Consider the following 25555-nt stretch of genomic DNA (forward strand, 5'->3'; position numbering starts at 1 on the left):
TGGGGAACATGTTTTATAAATGGTTCTGTACATGTAAGACTGACGTAATTGAGCACTATGGACCATGGTAGTGGAAATTGTGGAATACTGGAATTGGGATCTGTTCATGTGGAACACGTTTTTGCCTTTTTGGTGTGTGTTTCATATGATACCACGTTATATGAATCCATCTGTTTTTGGTGTCCCACTGTTGTCACTAACGACTGCAATATATAATTAAAACGTGCAATAAAACCTGCAAAAAGATATATTTTGTTCGTTAATTAATGTTCATCCAAATCCTTTCTTTTATGTAACAAATACAAGAATATATATGTTTGTCTGTTTCCCATCCAAATTAAACTTCCTCGGACCTGCAATGAGATATATTTTGTTCGTTAATTAATGCTCATTCAAATCGTTTCTTTAATGTAACAAATATAAGAATATATATATATATGTTTGTCTGTTTCTCATCCAAATTAAACTTCCTCATAATTAACGTGTTTAAAGTATCTTTAATTGCTATTTGTATTAATTGTATATAACTAATAACTCTCTTTTTTCTTCATTGGTGGGCTTGCTAATCTATTGTACTATTTATATAATAATGTGACGAAGTTTCTACTCTCTCTCTCTCTCTCTATACCCAGTGGACCATATTTAAGCACGTAGTCTGCTAATATGTATTCATCATCAAAATCTCAACACAAATGGAACTTGCATTATCCTTCCTTTCTTCCTCCTTGCCCTTGATGAGGACAACTCCTTCTCGTTGTCGTCAAACCAAACTAATTTCACGACTTACGATGACGACGACGACAACAACAACAAAAGAATCCTCCTCGATTCTACTCCAAAACAGTCCTCCACCTCAGCGCCGATTTGCTCAGTATCATCCTACCATTTGGGATTTCAAACTCATTAACTCCTTCACCACTCATTACACTGTACGTATCTTCGACACTTGAAACCAAAATTAAACATACACATCAATTGTTAGCAGCTCACTTTATTTTTCGTTTTTGAAAATTTTGATTTCTTGCAGTACGAGTTACATGGCACGCAATTGGAGGGTCTGAAGCAGAATGCTGCTAAATCACTACTGGCATCCTGCAGTATTAGTACTTGTTCGATTCTAAAGCTTATCGACTCAATGCAGCGGCTGGGAGTTGCCTATCACTTCGAAAAAGAGATCGAGGCAGCTCTTAGCCTTGTTGCTTCCAGTTGTACTGTCAATACCACAAACGATGATCTCCACACGGTTGCTTTGCAATTCCGAATTCTGAGACAACATGGCATTTCTGTTAGTCCAGGTAAAGCTCTTTGGGCCTTCATGTGTTGTACATTAGGCTGCAAAGGCCTAATATGTACAACACATTTGAGAGAAGCTTCTTAATTACTAACTCTTGTACTATATATGCTGACAAATTGATTGACATGCAGATGTGTTTAACAAGTTTAGAAGCAGAGACGGAAACTTCAAAGACAGCATAAGCAAGGACGCGGAGGGACTTTTGAGTTTGTATGAAGCCTCACACCTTGGAATGGTTGGGGAAGATGATGTTTTTGAAGAAGCAAAGAGTTTTAGTATCAAAAATTTGAAACAATTAATGGCCACGATGGACGACAACAATTTATTGAAGCAATTAGTAGAGCAATCACTGGAAACTCCCCTGCACTGGAGGATGCCGAGGATCGAAGCTTGGAACTTCATCGATATCTACCAAAGGGACGATTCTAGGAACTTGGCTTTGCTTGAGTTGGCCAAGTTGGACTATAATCTTGTCCAATCCATATATCAAAGGGAGATAAAGGAGCTATCAAGGCAAGATGCGCATATATGCATAATATTAGAGAGGGATCGATCATAGCTTCATTTCAATATTCAAAATTTGTGTCTGCTGTTCCTGCTACGTGGCAATGTTCAGTAGCAGAACAGTCTGTTTAAAACATAGCATGTGTCCAAGAAATATAAAATTATTATCAAATTTGGACACATATCATTTTTAATTCTGCTACGTGACAAAACCAGCTTGATTGACCCAAGTTTTGCTTTCACATATATGCAGGTGGTGGAGAGACTTGGATTTTAAAGATAAGGCAAGTTTCTCGAGGGATAGATTGATGGAGAATTTCTTGTGGGCCTTGGGGATCGTTTATGAGCCCCAACTCTCGGAATGCAGGATTGGCCTCACCAAATTTGTATGCATATTAACAGCTATTGATGACATGTATGATGTGTATGGATTTTTGGATGAGCTTCACCACTTCACAGATGCAGTATCTCGGTAAGTAATTAAGATCATGTATGATGTGTTAGGATATTTGGTTAATTAATTACTTTAATCTTCTCAAAGCTCCTCCTACATCCCTACATTCCTGTATTGGGAGCATCAATCTTAACTCATCACTTTGTGAACCTTTTTTCTAATAGAGGTGGAACCCACCTGCGTGAGTATCACATGGTTTGAACATGATCGAGCTATCTATGTGGGTCTCATCTTTATTAGAGAGATGGTCCATAATATGATCAGTTAAGATGATCCAAATAATTTTATTCTTACTAAAATAAAACTTAATATATAGTTCTCAAATTTGTTGCATGAATATTATCTGACAATAATATTAATGATAATAGATGGGATATGGAAGCAAAGGAGGACCTTCCAGGGTACATGAAGCCACTGTATATTGCCATGCTCAAGTTTGGCAATGAATTAGCTGATCATAACGCATTAAAAAATAATAATGGTTTGAACATCCTTCCTTATATTAAGAGAGAGGTAATTAGTACTTAATTAATTAAATTATTAAGAAGTCTATCTCTTAATTAAATTACTCTAACAAAAGCGCTACCTTTTTATTGCCTATATATTGCAGTGGGCAAATCTTTGTGAATCATATTTGGTAGAAGCAAAATGGTTTTACAGTGGACACACACCAACTTTGGAAGAGTACATAGAGAATGCATGGACTTCAGTGGGTGGTCCTGGAGCTATGCTCCATGCTTATGTGTTAAGGCTGGGTTGCCACTCAACAAAAACTTCACTTGACTCCTTTAACCATGCCTCTCAGTTAATATATTGGTCTTCCCTCATGACTCGACTTAGCGATGATTTGGGGACCTCCAAGGTATGTATATGTGTGATCTACCTAATTATATTTGTGTTAGCTTAATTACTAGCTAATTAGCAAACTCACTTGATAAATTGTAATTATTAATTGGCATGTGTTTTTGTTCAAAGGCTGAGAGGGTGAGAGGTGATGTTGCAAAAGCCGTAGAGTGCTACATGGAAGAGAAAGGCATATCCGAAGAAGAAGCACAGGATTACATAAAGGGTTTGATATGCCATTCATGGAAGAAAATCAATGAAGAGAGTGCCAAACCTAGCATACCAAAACCCATTGTGAACATGTCATTGAATATGGCGAGGACTGCTCACTGCATCTTTCAGCATGGAGATGGCATTGGAACATCAAATGGGGTCACCAAAGATCGTTTGATCTCTTTGATTACAAATCCTATCCCTATCACCATCCACAATTAAGATTTGTTTTACAATTAATTAATTAGATTTTTAATAACATGCCCCTTGGATAGCTAGAAATTGTAAGTTTTTGGTGAAAAGCCGAAAGCAATTGTATGAACGCTACGGATGGATGAAGATAATGTCGATCTAAAGATTAACTAAATAAGTCATTTTTTATTTATGTTTTATGTGTTGAAATTGCATTAGTCCAAGGGTTCACATTGCTCCCAATTAAAATGTAAAGTATTCAAAATTGCATGTACCATCTTTTATATTCCACGACATCGATCCTTTAAAAAAAAGTACCTAACATGTTGTTGGCAGTATTTTTATAATATATATGCAATGCATTCCTTATTAAATTAATCAGAGAGTAATTAAAGACTAAAGACACTACACCATTTCATGCCTTTCATCACCTTGAAAAGCAACTAGATTAGAGTTAGTGGCTATTGACTTCTTTTTCATCACTAATTATTAGTTTAGTAGAGGTAAATATGTAGAGGTGGAGTTAAAAGTTGCCACATGTTCTACTAATAGGTATATTAGTTGACTTATGGGTAGTATGAGACAAATAAAAATCTGTTCGGTGGAATATTAACTAAAAACAACTAACTAATGACCCAAACGTCTGTTATACAACTAAACAAGTTGGTTGGGCTGTGGGTGGTAAAACCCCCTTGTCTAGGATACTTTCTCCCCACCGCAAATTCAACCAAAATTTTGAACAGTTGGAAATTTCCCTCACTTCCTACAGTGGCTGGCGCATGAGTTTGGGTTGCAGCCCCTTCGGTCACTGTTTACACCTGCGTTGCTACTGGGTTGTTCAGGTTTAAATATTGGGATGAAAGCTTCCACGGTAATCGGGCAAAGGTGGGAGACAATTAACAAGTGATATCGTTATTGTTGATGAATGGGTTTCCACTGTCATGGAAGATAGAGAAATTTCTGTGGAGTTTGTGATTATCCGAGCTATTGACCCCCAAAGAGAAGAGGCAGAAGATAATTCAAGCTGGCATCGGCAACAACAGCAGCTTTTTCGAATTCGACTCTCAGGTATTCATTCAACCTTTTCCTTTTGATTAATGTTTGTCCTTTTTGTTTTGTTGGCTTTATTAATTGGGTTCTTGTCTTTCTCTGCCTCACCCTGTTCTATGATTGTCTTCAAAAATTTACATGTCTATTGCGTAATTGGGATATGGGTTTTAATACAGTATCAATGGAAAGTAACTCCGGAGAATTAGTGGTAATACCATCAGCTAGTGAAGGCTAGTGATATTGTGATTTCAAGAAGCCATTTCTCACATATGTGTCATATGTGAGATCAGGATTATAGGAGCTAACCACTTTATATGATTAAATCTATATTTAAACTCTATACCCAAAACTACTCATTGATTCGGATATAAACACAGACCAATCTACACTGAGAATCCTATTTCCCTTCACTTATTATAATGTCAAATTATTTGTTTATATCTACATAAAATTTACACATTGAGAATCCTACTTGGTGCTTGCTTAAAACAGAGGATTCATTGTTGGGATTAATCCTGAGAAAACTCTGTAACCGAAAAGAAAGAAAAGAAGAGGAAAACTCTACATTACCTTAATATAGTACAGTGTTCATACCAAGAGTTGGGCCATGAGGAACACTTCTTCTCCTCTTCCAAGATGCGTTCTTACATTTGGGACATATTTCAAATATCTTAAACTCGGACAACTGTATTATCCAATTGAAGTCCAAGTCCCCCACCGTTGATCCTAAGTTTGGGATTAATCCTCTTGATATCTGGTTTTCATATGAAATACTTGAGTTTTTTTCTGGTGTAATGGAGTTAAGCTTCACAAAATTGGTTGCAAATAAGGACAAGAGAACAGATAGGGCGGCATAAGGAAAGACCTGGTTGTCCATGTTCTTGCTCCCATTAAGGATATTTCTTATGTCTTATACTCAAATCAGGACTTCAGCTTCCTTCTTTTTTTAAATCTTCCTTTTAACTTTCTTATTTGCATTAGTCTACTTGTTTATCAAGTTTACTTATTTCACACTTTTCCTACTTTCTGATTTTGTCCTGTGATCAAATATATCACAAGGGCTACAGTTCTTATACTTGCAAAACTGTATGCAATTGAAACTCGAATGAGAAATAAATGTTTGCTGAATTAGATGTTGAAATCTATTGTCTTCCGTGTTTAAACTTTGATATTTTCCTTGAACTTGTAAACTGTTTCTTTTTTTCATTAATTCATTTTGGGCTGATGCAACTTGTTAAACATTGCAGGCTGAATGGCAGTAAGCGCCATATTCTGGTACCAATTTTGAATGATAATCTTGTCCATTTGTTCTTGCTATGAGGGATTGAGAACTGTGGTGCAGACATATTCAATCCTCATTAAGGATGGATAAAGGGTGGGTAAGGCTCAATCGCATGAGCGCTGAGTATCAAACCAGATTGCGACAGTTCCTTGATTTATGTTTCGAAAACCACTCGGTAGATAGTCGAGTCAAGTGTCCTTGTCGAGCATGCTACAACCGATTTTGGAAGACTAGAGCTGAAATTGAGGAGCATCTCACTGTTGACAGTATGGACCCCCGTTACATGGATTTACCATGGATCAATCACGGAGAGACTATTTATAATCCAACCCTTCCCCGCGGTCAGAATGAGTTGGAATTGAATGAGCAGGACAGTGACAGAGATGACATGCACTGTTTGCTAGATGATTTATTCCCTCCAGATGGAAACGCCACAACTCCAGATGCTGCATCATTTTACAAGTTAGTGGAGGACGCAGACTCTCCACTTTATCCAGGCTGTACAAAAATTAAAAAGCTTGAGTTTATTGTTGCCCTCTACCACATCAAATGCTTACACGGGTGGACTGACAAGTCTGTTTCGGACCTCCTAACCTTGCTGAAGAGATCATTTCCAGAAGGCGAGACGCTGCCTCCATCTTTTTATCAAACTCGAAAGCTAATTGGTGATCTTGGGTTGTCCTATGAGAAGATAGATGCTTGCCGCCATGACTGCATGTTGTTTTGGAAGGATAACCTCAATGATGTTATATGCAAAGTATGTGGAGCAGATCGGTACACTATTCAGAGTCGTCAAAAAGGTCACAAGGTCGCTGCCAAAGTGTTGAGGTATTTTCCACTATCACAAAGACTTAAGCGGATGTACATGTCAGGACACACCGCTGAGCATATGACTTGGCACACCTCAAAGCGTATCAAAGACGGCATCATGAGGCATCCGGCTGACTCTCCTGCCTGGATGGAGTTTGACAAAAGATACCCCCAGTTTTCAAGTGAACCACGAAATGTGAGACTTGGTCTTGCAAGTGACGGTTTTAATCCATTTGGGCAGATGAGTAGTCAACACAGTACATGGCCAGTTGTGATGGCAGTGTACAACCTGCCCCCTTGGATGTGCATGAAGCAGCCATACCTATTTCTGTCCTTGTTGATTCCGGGCCCCAAGGCACCGGGAAATGAGATTGACATCTACTTGGAACCCCTTGTCGATGAGCTAAAACTATTGTGGACTGAAGGTGTTCGCACCTACGACATTGCTAATAATGAGTCATTCAACATGCGAGCAGCTCTCCTGTGGACTATCAATGATTTTCCCGCATATGCGAATTTGTCCGGATGGAGCACGAAGGGCAAGATGGCTTGTCCCCAGTGCGCTCATGCCACAGAGTCTCAATTCTTAAAACGGGGACACAAACACTGCTATTTGGGCCACCGGAGATTTCTTGGAAATAATCACAGGTTTCGGAGGGAAAAGGCTGCTTTCAATGGTTGTTCTGAGAGACGGGTGACCCCTGCCCCATTAACCGGGACAGCTTGTTTACAGCAGCTATCCACGCTGTCATTTAAACTTGGGAAAAAAAGAATTAGGCCATTCGCCACACAGCGTACCACTTCAGGAAGCTATGTAGAATACACCGGTCCATGGAAAAAGCAGAGTGTCTTCTTCATGTTACCATATTGGGAGTTTAATCTACTACGCCATAATTTGGACGTCATGCACATAGAAAAAAACATTTGCGATAGTCTTGTTGGGACGTTGTTGGGGCTAGAAGGCAAGAACAAAGATGGAATCAATGCACGGGCTGATTTGGAAATTCTTAACTGGAAGCCTCGACTCCATCCGATTAGGCGTGGAAATACAACGTACCTACCACCGGCTGCTTTCACTTTGAGCAACAAAGAGAAGCTTATGTTTTGTCAGGTGCTGAAAAACGTGAAAGTACCAGACGGTTATTCATCAAATATTAACCGGTGCATCAACGTGAAGGAAAAAAAAATAGTGGGACTCAAGAGTCATGACTGTCATATGCTTCTGCAGCATTTAGTACCACTGGCTATTCGGAGGGTATTGCCAAAGCACACCACTCAAATATTTCTTGAGTTATGCACCTTTTTCAAGAATCTTTGCAACAAATCATCTACCTCTGAGGCCTTCCTTAATCTGAACCACCGAATAGCAGTAACTCTGTGTCAGTTAGAGCGTATTTTCCCTCCTTCCTTTTTTGATGTCATGATCCATTTGCCAATACATCTTGCAAACGAAGCTGCCATTGGTGGTCCGGTCCAATATAGATGGATGTATCCGATTGAAAGGTGCGTATTGATACAACTATTTGTTTTTGGTATTTCTAATTTATTAATTTATAACATTCAGCCCGGTTGTTGTTTGGATAAATTATGGAGAAAAAATCCTAAATTCCGAACAGCATGGGCTGCCCAAACACTATATATTTGGCCTTTTTATGTGATAACCTATGTTTTAATTAAACTTTACAAGTTAACTTGCATTGTTATTATTTGTTTATTGATGTTGAGTTGTGATATTTGTTGTATTTCATTTTAAATGATAATTATATATATACATATATGTTTCTTTGTAAGTTGTAAGCTGTGCAAGTGTCCACTTTCCAGCACCCACTTCTTTCATTAAGACAAAAGGCTAGGAGATGGTTCTATCTCTTCTCTCTCCTCCCCATCACACACGTGATGTGTCTGAACCTCTTCTATCACTCATTTCCTCTTGTAGAATTATTTATAGAGTAATTTAGAAGGTTGACAAAAGAATAAAAAATTAATGTGTTGGTTAATCTTTATTTTATTCCTATCCAGTAATTCCTCACACTTCTAGCTACTCATTTATTTTATTGGTTCTACACAAGGACTCTCCAGAATATCTCTCCCACCACCGAACCACCCCTTCATCTTTATCTATTTATTTGTCTTGTCTCTTTCTCACCCATTGTTCTCTCACTTAATTATCCTTGTCTCTAAAAGCTTCTTCCTCCCATCTCCTTAAAATTTATCAAAAAGTCAATAGAGTTAATAGACAAAATCAAGGGCTGCCATTATTTACAGTTTTGTCTCACTAAATCACTGGTTCCTTATCACTATTATTGTGGGTGATTGGGCAAGAAAATTGTGGATGATAACTTGTGGGTCTGGTAGCTCTGTTAGAAATTTTATATTAATGCAGTAATTTACATTCAGTAATAAAACAGTTGACATCTCATATGGCAATTACGACATCTCATATGGCAATTACTACAGCAGTCGAATGTCAATTGGAAATCAAATGCCAATTGGAAATCAAACTCCAGTAAAAATTACTTACTGTGCGGAAGTGTCTTGAATTAGTGTACAATATATATCTCAAGGATAATAAAGATAAAATCAGAGTTGCATACCGTTGTTGGCCATTGAGAATTGATGGAGATTGGTGATTGAAACTTCTTTCACAAACCTTAACTCTGAGACTTCTTCTATTCTCTGTCTCTCTTTACACAGATTGTTTCTATACTGATGGAATTGTTAAGTTACAAATATGTTCAAGAGTCTGTGTCTATTATAGAGGAGAGTAGAGGGCCACAGAAAATGATAAGAACGTGCTATTTAGAAAACCACCCATCATGGACTTTTATCTAAAAGCAGTTATGTGTTTACTGGCTTCCTTAATTTGTGGAGTCCAACATACATGAAAACTTGTAGTGGCTAAATGGGTCACTAACGTGAAACTAACAAGCTCTTCTTGGGTACTTAGTTGCTGACTTTACAGACTTGAGGTAGGGAGAAAAACAAAATTCTATTGTAGCTTTGACACTATCTTAGTTGTGCATTTGGTTTGATTATTTATATAGGTAGTGTTGATAATATTGGGTAATTCCTTAGGATGGTTTATTTATTTATTCATCACTTTAGAAGATCATAGAGCAAGTATTTGTTATATACATTTATATATACGAAACAGTTATAATTATGGTTTGGATATTAGTTTTATGAGTCTGTTTCATACAAACTCAAGCTTTCACTCTCATGTGTTTATTTTCAAAGTATTTTGTTTGTATTTTCAGGGTGGAATTTGCCTCATTTTGAGGTTATTAGATACTAATTTTCTGAACATAAGTTGACATTTGTCTGTCTTTGACACAAATCAGTACACACATTTGAGTAATCGAATTAAAATTGTTTGGAAGCATCACACGAACTGTATATGTTAAAAGCTAGCTCGAGTATTGTTTTTTTTTTCTTCTTCATATTACTAAATAAATCCATCACTACAGTCATGTTCTGAGTTGGAAGGGGCGTGACATTTTATGTTTAATATGCTTATATATTTCTTGAGTCTTTATAATTTATTCTGTCATCATAAACTTATTAATTTACAAGAGTGTTTATTGGTCGTCGTTAGGTACCTACACACATTGAAATCGTATGTGAGAAACAGAAGTAACCCGGAGGGCAGCATAGCCGAAGGCTACATTGTGGATGAATGCCTTTCATTTTGCTCAATGTATCTGCAAGAAGTTGATACTCGTCGTAATCGTGTGGGTCGAAACAGCTACGAAGGAGAAAATGAAGCCCGCACGGGTTACGCCATTTTCCATGGACTAGGAAGTGGTAAGGGTGCTGGCACCTATTTTGCTTTAGACAGTAACCTGTGGGAACGTGCCCACCGCATAATTCTGTTCAATTGCACAGAGATGCAGCCTTTTATTAGGTATGAATTCATTTACTTGATCCTGTTTCATATAAGTAAGTAACCATTTTATAAGCAAAATGGCATTTTGGCTGATTAATGTGTCTATATTTTCATCAAATATACAAAATAAATGGTGGCTCCCTGTCTATTCTTGTTCCATCTGGTAGGGAACATCGGGAAGCTGTTCGTGGGGTCCGGGATAGGCGAACCACTCTATTAGTAGCTGACAACCTGGCTGATTCCACTTTGACCAAAGCATTTAAGTGTCATGTAAGTTTGACCAACCACGATTATAAATTACAAATTATAAATTTGGCTTGTCTTTGTAATTAGTAACATGTTATAACCACGATCCCCTCATATCACTTAGGTTAAACGTTTAGTTGAAGGAGGCAGCGAAGTAAATCCTGACTTACTCGCCTTGTCAAATGGTCCTGGTCAGTGGGCAAGGCGGTTCAAGAGTTACTTGGTAAATGGTTTCCGATTCAGAATACACGAAGTTGACGTGAAGAAGAAAAATCAGAACAGTGGTGTATTTGTTGTGGCAGATACTAATAGTTATGCCAGTAGAAGGGACCGAAACCCACGGGTTGGACCGGTTGGCTATTATGGGGTCTTGACGGATATTATAGAATTAGAATATGACGGCGGAAGGAAAGTAGTGATATTTGACTGCGACTGGGCTGATACATTAACCGGGGTGAAAACAGATGAGTTTGGATTTAAACTAGTATCTTTTGAGCGATTACAACAGTCTGATGACACCTTCATACTTTCAGCTCATGCCATGCAAGTCTTTTATGTGGACGACCCAGTAGAGACTGGTTGGCAGGTTGCAGTTAACACACAGCCCCGCGATTTGTATGACATGACAACCACTAGTGCTAGTAATGTGTGTGGTGAGCAAATTCTAGATAGGCTCGGTGTGGACGACAGTCATCTGCAACATAGACTTGATATTGAGGGCATAACTATAGATCGTCCGCTGACACCCCCTCCATCCATGGAGTGATTTAATTTATGCATATTTAATGGTTAGCAATTTATTGATTGCTTTCAACTCGTAGGTTTGTTATGACAATGGGGAGTTATAAACTATTATTTTGGTATGTTATTTTTGATTGCTGATGTCCCCAGAAATGTAAATTAGGAATGAATTTATGTATCTTATCATGAATTGATCTTTACCTAAATAGGTTCATGCCATGTGTGAGTTCTCTGCCTGTCTCTTAAATGTCGACTTACCCATTGTTAACCCCTTGTGGTTGTATTTTCTAACTCCGAACTCTTTTTGATATGATATAGTAATATGGATATGTGTTTTGGGCCTTGCATAGGTCTAAAACCAGACTCAAATAAGGGTCCTTGTATATACATATATATGTATAGGGAAATGCAGAGTGCCAAAAGATCATGTGTTTGTTGATTGACTACATGGATGCCAACCGTGGGCTGTATTCGTTTTCAAGGTTAATTATTTCTTCATCAATTTATGAATTTTCATAATTTTTGCACTGAATCCTGGTAAAATATTGCCACATATTGATTTTGAACCTATAGCAAAACTCCATGGTACTAGACAATATAAAGGATAGCATATTTAAAAATTTAAAGGTTAGGATATTACTTTATGGGAATTTGTTGTTTCTTTTGTACATGGTGAATAACTGAAAACAGGAATCCTTAACTGTCTAGTTTGAATGTAACTAGATAGTTAACCATACAACTTTATATTGGTGTCAAATCCTAATTCATAATCCAGGTGGTTGATAAGACAATGTTTTCAGGTAGTAGTATAAAATAGAGAGACCATGTAGCTGTTATCCATATATTTGCAATCGTCTTTGTGTTGCACTTGGGATTGTAGATCCTTATATCCTTATATACTTGCACCAGACACACCATGCCAAGGAAGATAAGGAAACCTGTCAATCTTGTAGCTTACAGGCGTTTGTTTGTCGAATATGTCCCAGATTATGGGGCTCCTATGGACGATGCTTGCTCCCAGACTGATTCAACTCCTTCAGTTCAATGTGAGAGTGATTTCGTGAACAACTTGGTGAACAATTGGGTGCCAATGAATCGTTTCGTTCCACGAGTCCCCAGAAATGGTCAAGGTGAGTTAACTTTTGTTCCCCCAGCTTCTTTTAGTAATGGATTATGTGAGAACAGGGAGATGGAACCACAGCTGGACAGGCCTGCTAGTATGCTCACCCCTGCTACCATGCCACTCGATGATGACGATGGAGAGACTGAGCGTATAATTAACAAGTATTTTCCACCCCGCGAGAAGGATCTTATAAGCACGGGGCATTATTCACCCATGGTGCCCATGATGTTTACACCACAGCTCAATGTTGTAGCAGAATCATATGGGGCTCAAGATCTAGCTGCAGTCACAATTGCGAACAATTCAGTGGGCCGTAGCACGTCTCAGCATGATGAGCAGAGTACCGAGATCTTGTATGTTCCAGACACATATGATGAGTCTTGGGTGACTCCTAGCATTGACCACGAGTGAAGACCTGAGCTAACATGTCTGAACCATGGTTGGGATGATCTGTTTGTGTTATTGTCATTATGCTTGCATACAGACTATGTTCATGTGCTTAAGAACCATTTTATTTTCAATTGGGACCGTGTAATATTGTCATAAACTATGTAAGAGACCTTTACACTTTATGGACATGGACTGCAGGGTTATCATTTTATTATGATATTTGCTTAAGATGGTATGATCAGGTTATATATATGAAATATTTGACTGCACAGAGGACTATGGCTAGAGGGGAATGGTGACACACACGTGGTGGACCTAATTCATTTACAGTGGGAGTGCTTACATGGTGAGTATATCTTTTATAATTTCCCTTAAAGCTAATTTGGTAACTCGGACACTTGTATTAAATGAACACTTTCTAAATGCCTACCCCATATGCAGCGGTTTTGGGTTATGACTGAAGTTATAAAAATGAATTGCTAAAGTGGCACATCCTTAGCTAACTGAATTTATTGAGTGTGTCATCTATATGTGTGATTATTATTATATCAAGTGCAGAGAATAACAATCTAATATGTTAGCAGGTGGGGGAAGTGGCACATCACATGGTCAGATTGTGCTCATTGATGAGGAAGGGTCATGATTATGGTTGTGTGGCCAGTGGATGGGGGTTGCACGCATCACAACATTGGATTAGACTGGATGAGAGTTGGACAGAAGCTTGATAACTGCTATATAAGAGGAGTGAGGGTCGCATATATGCATGGTCATTTCAGTAGGAGGAAGCTGCACTACACATAGGTAAGTTCTTCCATTTTCTATTATTTCAAATACCATGTTTTAATTATTTCAAAGGTTAAATGTATATGGTATGTCTCATAAATCAGTATATGTAGATGAATTAAACTCCCACAGATAAATAATGCCTTATTGATCTATTTACCTATGTGGTGTGCTGGTTTTTGATAATGGTTCGGGCAGCCTGATTTTGAACTTCAGTCACTTAGCGCCATCTTTGGGTGATAATGGCAAGTTCATCTGGAACAAAAGGTGTTGTGAAGGATGGCATGCCGATCCGGCAAGAATATCGAGCATATTCAAAAGGGTGCACCTCAATTTGTCGATTGACTTCACTGACTGGGAAGGGCTCGGTGAGATCCTGTAATAGGCGTGAGTTTCGCAAACTTGTGGAAGAGGACCGCACCTGGGAGGCAGATTGGATTGCATTCTGCATGCATGTTGAGCAGATCAAGTCAGATAGAGATATTCGTTTTTTCCCTAACTACCTGGATTACATTGAGTTCTATGAGGGAATTTGTACGACTCATGGGGCAGACTATGTATGGGGCAGGAATGATGTGATCAACTACATGTTTCAACTGGACATTGAACCTGACAATGCTCCGAATGATGATGGTCAGATTGAAATGGAAGATGACTAGTTTTAAGAGGGTTTGAATATTGTATTTCAAGTGTTTCTCTATGTTAAAAAGTATTTCTGAAATCTCCTTATCTTTGTAATTTAGTAAATGCATGCAGGGACAGTTTGAGACATATGAGATCAGCATGCAGTTTTGTATATAAGTTATATATATATATATATATGTATATATATAATAAAGAGGTGCAAGACATAACATGTAACTGACAAGTATTGAAAATGAACATGCATGCTCAATTTTTGTACCAGTAATTGAAAGCAATGGTAAATTGGATAAATGTAATGGTAGTACAGTTTAAGAAGATAAAAAAATTTGTAGGAATGTAATGATCTTGAAGAAGGCTTGATCAGTAGACCCTCATACAAACAAGTGGTGTTTTTTTAAGGAAATGGTATACATACTGACATAAGTTAAAAAAAATGCTCATCATGCAGAAAAACAACCTCATAACAGTATTAGTTGGTCACTCTTGACACCCAAATCGAAGGAAGCATGGAAGAAAATTGAATCATAGATTATGTTTAAGTGGCAGTGTGCATATAGTACGTCTGAACCTCCATTTATCAAGTCCAGTCTGATTTTTTTCATGACCATATTTTCATCTTATTTGTAATAGAGAAAAAATGTAGAAACAATAAAGTAGAATGATTTACCCCAATATCAAACAAGTACCAACCTCAAAATATAAACAGTTGGCTGATTTTATTGTGTAAATATAAGTGGAATAAGTATGAAGATCAAACACTAAAAATACAATAACAAGTATTGTGGATAATTTTGTCCAAAAATAAATGTCTAACTCAACAAGTATTAACATCAAATCTCATTACTGACAGTAAGACAAATAAGTACAGGTAAAGCTTCAACAGCAGGACAACTTGGACTTTTTTATATTCAATATAGTACATGATAGGTAGTTAGTTGGTTGCATTTGAACTGGATTCAAACCAGGGGGTTTGGTCTACTCAGCATTCTTGCCTTTGCATGTTGATGGTTCAACTTCAAACCCAACTATCACTTTGACAACCATGACTGGGACACCAACCAAGAGGATATCAAATAGATTCCCGCCCAGAGGATGAAAATTTTCCCTCCATCAATTACCCCCCTAAATTTGGTGATCACCATTCCCTATGGCAAAAGTGAAATTGCTGTCACAATTTCGTGGCTCTGGCTAGCTGGGTTTGAATTGACTGTAAGGACAACATATCCTCCATAAAGCTGAGGAGATCTTTATATCTCAACTCAAAGGCACCGAGAGCTACCCCCATACTTTGTATTGAAGATCTTGGCGAAGAGAATCACTCAGAGATCACCTGCTGCAGGCAGCCATACTTTCGAAGATCAATACTGCAAAGTGAGGTCTCTGCCATGAATAGAGAGGCATCTTGACTTTCTGCATATTCTCTCGTATAGAATATAATTTCCCTGGTTGTTGTTGGCTTTATCATATATGCTTTGTCTTGGTTGCACTTATTGATAGCACTAAATGCATATACAGCACAATCAATTTGCATATAAACACTTACAAAGGTTTTGACTATGAATAAAGAGACCACCAGGTGGTAGATCACTCTTCATTTATACTTAAACCATGCTTTACAGTAACAACAAAGGCTGACATCATACACCAAATCAATACATAAGTCATGTTCAACAATAACCATGAATGGAAGTTTTGTTGGCCAAAACCTTTTACGCACTTGCATCTTTTTTAGAACTATAAACTAAATTTTTTAAGGCATAACAATCACTGGATATGTACTCATGCGATGGCAAATTTACATTTATTGTTTCTCACCTCTACTGTACTGAATTAAAGAGCACTGTAGAATATATGTGCTTCTGATTTTTCATATGGAAAGACATACCACATATGACTGCATCTGTGTATTGGGTTCATGCTGATACTTTGATTAGTAAGTAAAATAATGGACCAAATAAGGACCATATACATCTTTTAAAAAAAAAAGAATATCAGTTATTTGTTAAATTAAACATACAATGACTTCTGACCTAACCAAATAAATGTGCACCCACAAGATATGAAATACAAATTTCAATGATGTATATTTATTGAATGTGATCCTTAGTTCCCATTCAATTTGTAATGCTAGTATCTATATATAACCAGTGTGTTGTTTCCTAGGCACGAACCAACCTAAATGGCTGATTCACATGTTGTCTTTGACGAGACTTCCCAGCTGGAGGTTGACGTGGTATGTGAGACTCAAAACATACCTAGGGAGGGTGATGAGGTGTTGCCTAGAGCCAGCTTAGGTGTAGGTTCGGAAGCACCGGGTGTCGAAGAAGAAGAGCAGGTTCCCATTGTCCTCCCTATCCCAACCAATGTTGTTCGAGTACAAAGGGGTCGAAATAGGGAGAACTGGGCTGTAGAGCGCGCGGAGGTCATGAGGTTCAACCACTATGGGCAGGCTGTTGCCCCCTCTAGGACAGTGGCCAGGTTTGCTCGGTTTCTTGGACAACAAGCCATAGATCGAAACTTGTTCCCTATTGATGTGCTGGATTGGAGAGGATTTAGGGGACGTGTTCTAGACCGTGCATGGACCAAGATTGAGGTATAATTAATTAAAAAGCCATTGAGTAGGACTAGTTGTGTAAACAATGTTTGAGGTAGTAGACTTAAATGTTAGATTGATTTAACCAATCAAATATGTGGGTTAGGTTTTAATACACTGTTTGATAGAAGTTAATTCATCATGTGACTTGCAAACAATGTTGTAGGCAACTATTGATTGGAGGGATGACAGGACAATGGCTTTGAGCCATAGAATTCGTATTGTTGCAGAGGCTAAGATGAACGAGAGGTGGAAGCACCACAAGTGTCATCTAAGGAAGGTCTGGTACAAGCCATTCCGCAACACACACCAGCGATTTGTGTGTGGAGATGGGCACGTTGATCCGGACCAGTGGCTTGGTCTGGTTGCTCACTGGGACACGAACGAGGGACAGGTGAGAATGTGATTTTCTTTATAATTCAATTGTCCGCTATCAGCATAATTGGTAACCTTCATATGTGTTAGCTAATTGTTGAGCAGAATTACTGAAAGCACACTACTGATTATGTTTTGTCTATGCCAAATGCAATAGAATCGATGTGCAGTGAACACCATTAACCGTGGCAGGATGCACTGTGGCCATACTACTGGGAGCAAGTCACACGCCCAAGTGAGAGATGAATACGTAAGGAATAGGTCTTCAGACACTAGTATACAGAAAATTTTAACTTGGTTTAATTTGATTGCATGATTTAGGTGTGTAAATTAATGATTGTCATGTTTCCAGGCGCAAGATCATAATGGTAATGAGCCAAATCGAATTGAGCTTTTCAAGCTGACTCACACAAGATCCAATGGCAACCCAGTTGATGAAGCAGCCAGGGAGATCATGGTCAGTACGGTGATGGAAAAAATCACAGTTACCCTATATTAGTTTGTGTTATTTGCAAGTTCTATAGTTCAGCTGATATAAATTAACCTTCTTCAATTACTGCCACTACTATAAGAACAACTACATATGGATCTTAGCCACTGTTTGCAATCATGCTTGCACTTAAGATAAGTGATTTCATGAGTTAAGTGAAAAAAATATGATTCCATTGACACAAATTCAGGTTGTTTACACTCACATTGAAAACCATTGATCAGGCTATTGTTTTAAGGCTTATTATGATTTTTGCCCCCTGAACTATGATCCCATTCCTAATGTGCCCCCTGACTTATTAATTTTATCAATATACCCCCTAACAGTTACAACGTTAGTCTAATGTACCCCTTCGTCCAATTTCCGTCTCAACTTCCGTCTATTTTGCTGATGTGGCAGGGTATATTGGTCATTTCGACCTCCCTGGACCATTCAGCATCCCATTTTTTTCCACCTAGACAGCCCCCAAATGCCACATACCCACATGTGGGACCCACCCGATGCCAGCTCAGCTGGCCCTCTTTATCAATGCAGTAATTTACATTCCGTAATGTAACAGTTGACATCTGATATGGCAATTACTAAGCAGTCAAATGGCAATTGGAAATCAAATGCCAATTGGAAATCAAACTGCATGCCAGGGAGGTCGAAATGACCAATATACCCTGCCACATCAGCAAAATAGACGGAAGTTGAGACGGAAATTGGACGAAGGGGTACATTAGACTAACGTTGTAACTGTTAGGGGGTAAATTGATAAAATTAATAAGTCAGGGGGCACATTAGGAATGGGATCATAGTTCAGGGGGCAAAAATCATAATAAGCCTTGTTTTAATAAACCAAATTGCTATTTGTCAAAATGATATTTTCAGATTGTAATGGCTTGTATCTTTTCTGGACAGATGGACATGGATAGGCGTGTGGCAGAGTACGAGGAAGTGCCACAGAACCCCCCAATCACTGCTGTTGTTTACAATGAAATATTTGCAGCCATCCTGGGACCTGAAACCAGTGGTCGTGTAAAAGGATATGGCCTCGGGGTTACTCCTAGGGACATTGAAGGATTGGTTGTTGGGCGCCGTGGAGTTGGGGCAGAGCTTCAAGCTTTGAGGCTGGCGAATGAGCAGCTGATGGCGGAGGCAGCGAGGCAAGCAGAGGTTCAACGTGTAGAGATGGAGAACAACCGAAGGGTGATGGACCAATATCGAGCTGAAGTGGAGAGGTTGCAGATTGTGAACAACGCAGAAATACTTAACCTTCAAAGGCAGCAGTCCCAGATGGACTTCAACTTCAATGGGAGGGTGTCCACAGCTTTAGACAGCTACTTCAGGGGGAGTGTTGGTAGTGGCACTGCTAACACTTCGTACTTGTCACCTTCCCTGCTGCCACTTCCGCACACTTCATGTCCGACTTCATTGCCAGCAATGTCATCATCATTTTACCCATACTCCAAAGCAAGATCAAGTTCTGCCTCACCAATGGGATCACAGCACATAGTGAACACACCAAATGAGGCGGATGATGGTGGGGGAAGTGCTGGAGCTTCAAGAAATGAAAGGGAGGGGGCACACACGCACTGAAGGTGCAAGTAAGAATGTTTTGATCTTTTGAGTTAGAAGCACTGTTCTTTTGAAACCCTGTTTTGATAGAAAGGTCAGCTTGCTTTTTTATATTAGGGGAGTGTATGCCTTGATATATCTTATCAAGTTTTCCATTTGGATTCATGGCTGGGAGTAGTCTTCTTCATATGGCAATCAGCCATCAGTCTATGTTTTTTTAGTTTACAAGTGCTAGCTGTATGATGTCCTGACAATCCCAAATGTTAGTTTGGTTGAAATGTCTGAATTTGGAGGTCATGTAATGCTATATCTAATCATGGTATGCAGGGTGTAATTCAGGATATTCAAGTGTAACTGCTTGCAGGTTGATTTTGATTTAATGAAAGTATCATTTATGGTTTATATATGCTATGTGAGTAATGTTGGATGAGATCGAATTATAATTTTTCTGTAATGGAGAAACCACATGGGGGCTGATATTTTATACTTAAAGTGCAAATATTTGATGCATTATTTCCTATTCAATTGCAATGGCTAGCTGATCCATATTAATTGGTGGAAATTACTGGGAATGTCCATTTGTATTAGAGATGTGCTATACTAGAAAATAGCAGCAACCACCACAAATATGCAGAGCTATTATGTGCAAATGTATTTTCCAATTAATTAATGAACAAATCCAAACCCACCACTATAATAGATTGGTGGGAACATGCATTTGGATTAATACCAATTTTGATACCAAAGAACCAACTGCGATCAAATTAGTGGGAGCACATATGACAAGTGAACAGATTAGTGGACTTAGCTTCTCCACTATAATACAAAAGGTCCTAGAATCCATGGCTAGTGTTTATTTAATCTTTTATTAAATGCACTAATTTAACAACCCTCTACAACAATGGTGAGCCATTGTCTGCAACTATCTGCAACATTGGTGGAGCCACAAGCTGTCAGCAGAGAAAGACAGTTCTTGTCTCCAAACTCCACCATTCCAAAAAAAGGGTTTGCTTAGCCACTTTGCCACCCCATTCTGAACAACCATCAACCTAAAGGTGACTGCAGGGTGGCAATTTCCAAATCACAACCAATGATAGTGATTGCTGCAGCAATAGCTAACAGAAAAAAATAGTGATGATAAGGGGGAAATGGTGTAGTGAGAGAGATTAGCACTACTATTGTCTCACATGGCACGAAAACGTAGTAAAGGGTAGCATTGTCATTTCAGAGTTATGAAATGTAATGTAGCTCATGAAAGGGATGGATTAGTAAAGTAGCAAAAGGGAAATTAAAGTCCTCAAGCATGGCACTAATTATGGCTGAATCAATGATATACTAATTAGTGAGTAGAGGCAGTGGCAGATATGTAAAATGCAACACAAAACAGCCCATGAACAAAACACAAGATCCCTCCAATTGACAGAAAATGGTGGTGTGTGAAACCACATGAAGCTCTTGACTTGTGGTTTGACCAAGTCCCTATCACCAGCATGGACAATCCAACGGCCAAAATGATCCTGATATATGATTGACAAGTACAAATTAATGAAATTAATTACAATAAACTTGAATTAATTAAGCAATTCTAATGATCATGACTCATGAGTAGGGGTTACCACTTACCAGGTGAAGATGAGGCATGCCACTGAGAGTTGCCTATTGGGAGGAGCCTTTTGGAGCTCTTCCTGAGAACAAACGCAATTGCATCCACCAAGCAAGTTAGCAATAACATGGGCTAGAACCAGAAGTGCGGCTGCAGCTAATCCTAGTTTGAATGCTGCATGACTTGGCTCTCTGCACTCAAAAATCCATAACCTCAAGTGCTTCACCTGTTTCAATTAAGAACCAAAACCCCAAGTTAATTAACATGCATATATATTGAACACAGAATTAATAGTCAAAAGAATTATATACCTTGTTTTGTTCAAGCTCAGCTTCGATGCCAAGAATCCCAGCTACGATGTCCATTGCCACGATCAACAGGCAGACAAAAAAACCTACCACTTTAACCATTGTCTCTGTCTCTCTCTGCTTTTCTCTAATAATGGTGCAAATGAGTGGTGAGTTTTAAGATGAGAAGGGTAGGAAGCTAGGTAGGAGAATGGGAACAAATTAAGATTGAGGGTATTGTATATATTGTATGAAATGAAAAGGTATATAGTAAAGCGTGTAGAGAATGGATATATGTAAGTGGGTAAAAGCTTCTTTTGTGTACACAGTGCAAGCTTTATTTTGCTTTTGGCTTCTTCTTTTCTCTCCTTTTTCTTCGGTCTTGGATTCCTTTGATAGGGGGCCAAGGAAAGTAGGGCATAAACCAGCTCATGGAGGAGCGTGCCGAAGCATCTATCACAACCCATATCCCAAGGCCCAACATCATCAAATGTTGAATCGCTGGGTACTTCTTCAGGACCTTTTTGACTTTTATTATAGAGACACTTTGAAACCATTTTCACTGCTGTTGCTTTAGAAATCTTTGTAGGGTTAGAAGGAAAGTTAGTAATAATACTACTCCGAATCCACACACATGCATCCTTCTTTTTAGGACATCATAGACGTGAGTTGTAAATTTTCTTAAGTTGGGAGATTCCATCGATTATAGACAAGAAGCAATTGCATCCGAGTTGATTCGTTGGGCTTAATTTCCAGGCCTGTGAATTGCACTACGCTGTAATATGGGCCTTTTAGTGCATTGCATTGTGACACGCTTTCATATATATATATATATATATATATATATATATGGTCCATGACTCCATGAGCAGGAAACTGTTCGTGTTGGGCCTTGGCCTACTTTCATTTTATCGGACCCAGATGTAGCTTACACGTTAGAGTACTTACACATTAGGTTTTCATTTTTTTTATATGACCTATATAATAGTATATAGGGTATTCAAATTTTGAGTCTCATAATATAATTATAGTAGGCGTTGATTGATATCCAAAAGAACCGTTACCACAAATTGGGGAAGGAATTAAATGTAGTGTTTTTTTGGGTCAAGGTTCAAGAACCAGATGGAACTTCATATATAGCATGAAACCAACAAAAAAGAATAACAAGACCAGAGATAAGCAAATTAAAAAGAGCAGGAACATCCGAACATGAAATAAATGAAAAAAAAAAAACCACTGCAATACATGGGACATAGCTGAGGAGCAGCCGCAGATGTATAGGTTGTCTTGTATAGACACAAGTGAAATGATGCATATAGTATATTCTTCATGTATGCATGAAAGAAGAAAAGTAAAGACCTCATTTCTTTGGGAAAAAGCAAAAAACAACTAGACAGGACCATGCACAATGTCAGACTAGCAGCTACTGCAATCAGGATCAGTAGTTGAGTACCTTTGCAAAACTACCAATAAAATATATATACAAAATATGTAATAATGATGATGATTGCACAGAAAAAGTAACTGGTTCGCAAACTTTGATTTCCATTTCCCCAAATTTCAATTCTGATCTCTACCTTTGGAACTCTGATTACAATGTAACACACAGTAACCCAAAACATATATATATATATATATATATCCCACTGACAAGAAAGAAATTAGCTAGCTAATGCATTCTAATTAATAAAACAGTAAGCAGCAGACGCTTCAAGTAGTGATTAAGCAGTGATGAAGAGTAGTCGAAATTAAGCAAAGCTTAATTATTAGTAGAAGAAGAGTCGAGAAAGAAATGGTGGAGAACATGAGATGAAGACCTGATCCTGCGGTTGAGCAGAGGCAACTGCTCGACAGCAAAGACACAGCAACCCTGGGAGTACATCTTGGTCTGCGCCACAGGGGAGTTCACCAGCACCTGCAAAAGCTGGTTGCGGCTGAGCCTGGCCAGCCCACTCATGACAGCACCATCATCAACATCACCAGGACCACCCGCAGTGCCACGTGGGAAGACGGGGGACGGTGATGACGTGGAGGAGGAGTAGAGGGCGTGGATGGGCATGGCCTGGAGGGCAGTGAGCTGGGCCTGGAGGAACTTGACGTACTTGTAGGCCTCCTTGAGCATGGTGGCCGTGTCCATCTTCTTGTCCCAGGGCAGAAGCCTCTGCAGGCACCGAGTCTTGTCACTCAGCGTCTGCCGGCGCAGACGGGCCAAGGTGCTGCCGCATCGGACCTTGTTCACGGCCGGAGGAGCGTACGATGTGGATGGGAGGAGAGGGTAGGTGGTTGGGGTTTGGGGGTGAAAGCGAGAGAAGTGAGATGAGTCGACTCGGGCGCGTTTGTAGGGTGATGTGGAACTATTAGATGGGTCGAGGGAGAGGAGATCTGGGAGGTGGTGGAAGATGGAGGAGTAGTCATGGTGTTGATGAGGAAGAAGAAGGTCATGATCATTGGGGTTGGGGTTGGTGTTGATGTCAATGTGGGTTGGGAAGTAGTCTTGGTAATCGGAAAAGGATTCGGGTTTGGGAAACCTGGGACTCAGGGGGGTCTCGGAGGCGGCGGGATAATCGTCCAAAAAGGGCATTAAGGGGATTTGTTGATGACCGGAGAGAAAGGAGTGGACGCTGACGCCGGGGAACATGGCGGTGAAGGTGGCCTCGTCCCAAGTAGCAGCTGCACTATTATTTCTCATCTCATCTTCATCTTTGCTCCCCAACAATAACCTCAGAAACTGATCGCCCTCCATTTCTCTTCTTTTCATGAATGAATTGTAATACAAGAAATATAAAGTGATAAGAGTGAGCTTTGAGCGTTACGGGGAGGGTGGACACGTGGTGCATGGGGAGTGGCCAAGCATAAAGGCGGCTATATGGTTGGCTCCGTACAACATTCTGGCAGGTGTAGAGGTGTAGGTGGGGATGGGGCTCAGACCGTCCCGTCCGGCTTCTTTGTCCATCTTTTGTCTTTTTGCAATACGCGATTTGGGCGTGTGCTATTCTCGTGGGAGTACGGACGGTGGGGCCCCCTAGGCTGCTGTACCTATGACTCTATGAGGCTATGAGCTGTGAGGGAGGGGGTGTTGCCACTTGCCAAGTCCCACCCAAAAAGCATGATATATACATAATTCTTGCTTTGGGAGGCAAAGGAATGGAGGGGCTATTTGGGGAATTCAAAATTTGCAGACAATTTCTGGTCACCAAAAGGATGATGTTGGGCGTGGTTTATCACTTTCATGGACCTACTTTTGGATTGGATGACCTGGCCCTCCCTCCTGCAATGCAAATATGCAATTAAGTTAAAGCTGATAACACAAAGGCTTATTTGCATATTTGTCTTCTGATATTTAGGTTTTTTCTCAATTTGCCCCATCATATTTATTTGTATCATATAACTTTCTAAACTTTTATGTCGTGTCCCACATTATCCGATTCCGTCAACTCCGTCTTAACTTCCGTTACAGATGCTGACGTGGCGGGGTAATATCGTCTTTTCAACCATAAAATATAGTTAAAATTATATTTAAATTAATAAAATAATAAAACTTAAAATTAAAATAATATTTTAAATATAAAATCTTAAAATTTAATTAAATATAAATTAAAAGAAAACTCAATGCCCTCCCCCCACCCACTGCATATGCCGACCAAACCCTTCCCCCACACCCTCCCCCACCCAGCCCATCCCCTTCCCCTCCAACACAGCCCCAGCCCGGATCCACCTCTCCCCCCACCCCAGCCCCTCTCATTTTCTCTCCCTCTTTTTCTTTTTTTCTATCTTTCCCTCTCCTCCCTATCTCTTTCCCTCTCTTCGCAGCCATGGCCGCGACAAAATCAGGTCGGGTTGGACCTTGATTTGGTGTGGCACGGTGGCATCCATGGTATTCTAGCTTCACACGTCGACTAGGTTTCGCACCTTGTGCCTCGCATCTCTCTGTTTTGTATTTCCCTTTTGATTTTTTGTTTAAATTTTTATTTTTCAGTTGTGATCAAATTGATGGATTCTATTTAGTGGTCGAATTTTGGTTCTATAGTGGTTTTGGAGCTGTAATTTTGATTGGGGTTTTGGTGGATTGGTGGTTTTGCTGATTTGAGCATGATAACCCAGAAAAAGAACCAAAAAATGCTCATTAACCAGTGAGCATTTGGTGAAGAAATCTAGTGAGCATTTGGTGATTTGAATCATCAAGATGCAAAG

At 39.2% G+C, this 25555-nt stretch overlaps 4 protein-coding genes across 4 annotated transcripts; 2 read left to right on the plus strand and 2 right to left on the minus strand.

Moving 5' to 3' along the window:
* The first annotated feature begins 653 nt into the window (after positions 1-653).
* LOC147288197 (putative terpene synthase 9) lies at positions 654-3627 on the plus strand. Its single transcript, XM_086239172.1, has 7 exons — positions 654-929; positions 1028-1295; positions 1426-1807; positions 2052-2270; positions 2621-2765; positions 2863-3114; positions 3228-3627. Exons 1-7 carry the CDS (start codon positions 693-695, stop codon positions 3528-3530), a joined length of 1806 nt encoding a protein of 601 aa, XP_086095298.1. The 5' UTR covers positions 654-692; the 3' UTR covers positions 3531-3627.
* A 2287-nt stretch (positions 3628-5914) lies between these two features.
* LOC147288198 (uncharacterized) lies at positions 5915-11916 on the plus strand. Its single transcript, XM_086240990.1, has 4 exons — positions 5915-8145; positions 10238-10546; positions 10696-10798; positions 10899-11916. The coding sequence occupies exons 1-4, from the start codon at positions 5915-5917 to the stop codon at positions 11538-11540; spliced, it is 3285 nt and encodes a 1094-aa protein (XP_086097116.1). The 3' UTR covers positions 11541-11916.
* An 8759-nt stretch (positions 11917-20675) lies between these two features.
* On the minus strand, positions 20676-21596 carry LOC147288199 (protein VASCULATURE COMPLEXITY AND CONNECTIVITY-like). The gene is made up of 3 exons (XM_086241971.1): positions 21389-21596; positions 21098-21303; positions 20676-20991 (listed from the first exon to the last, which is right to left on the minus strand). Exons 1-3 carry the CDS (start codon positions 21485-21487, stop codon positions 20814-20816), a joined length of 483 nt encoding a protein of 160 aa, XP_086098097.1. The 5' UTR covers positions 21488-21596; the 3' UTR covers positions 20676-20813.
* Positions 21597-23123: 1527 nt separating this feature from the next.
* Positions 23124-24107, minus strand: LOC147288200 (basic helix-loop-helix (bHLH) DNA-binding superfamily protein). Its single transcript, XM_086240991.1, has one exon. The coding sequence runs from the start codon at positions 24105-24107 to the stop codon at positions 23124-23126; it is 984 nt and encodes a 327-aa protein (XP_086097117.1).
* Positions 24108-25555: the final 1448 nt, after the last annotated feature.

The sequence above is a fragment of the Dryas octopetala genome, chromosome 4 (genome assembly GCF_963921425.1).
Source record: "Dryas octopetala chromosome 4, drDryOcto1.1, whole genome shotgun sequence".
Classification (NCBI taxonomy): domain Eukaryota; kingdom Viridiplantae; phylum Streptophyta; class Magnoliopsida; order Rosales; family Rosaceae; genus Dryas; species Dryas octopetala.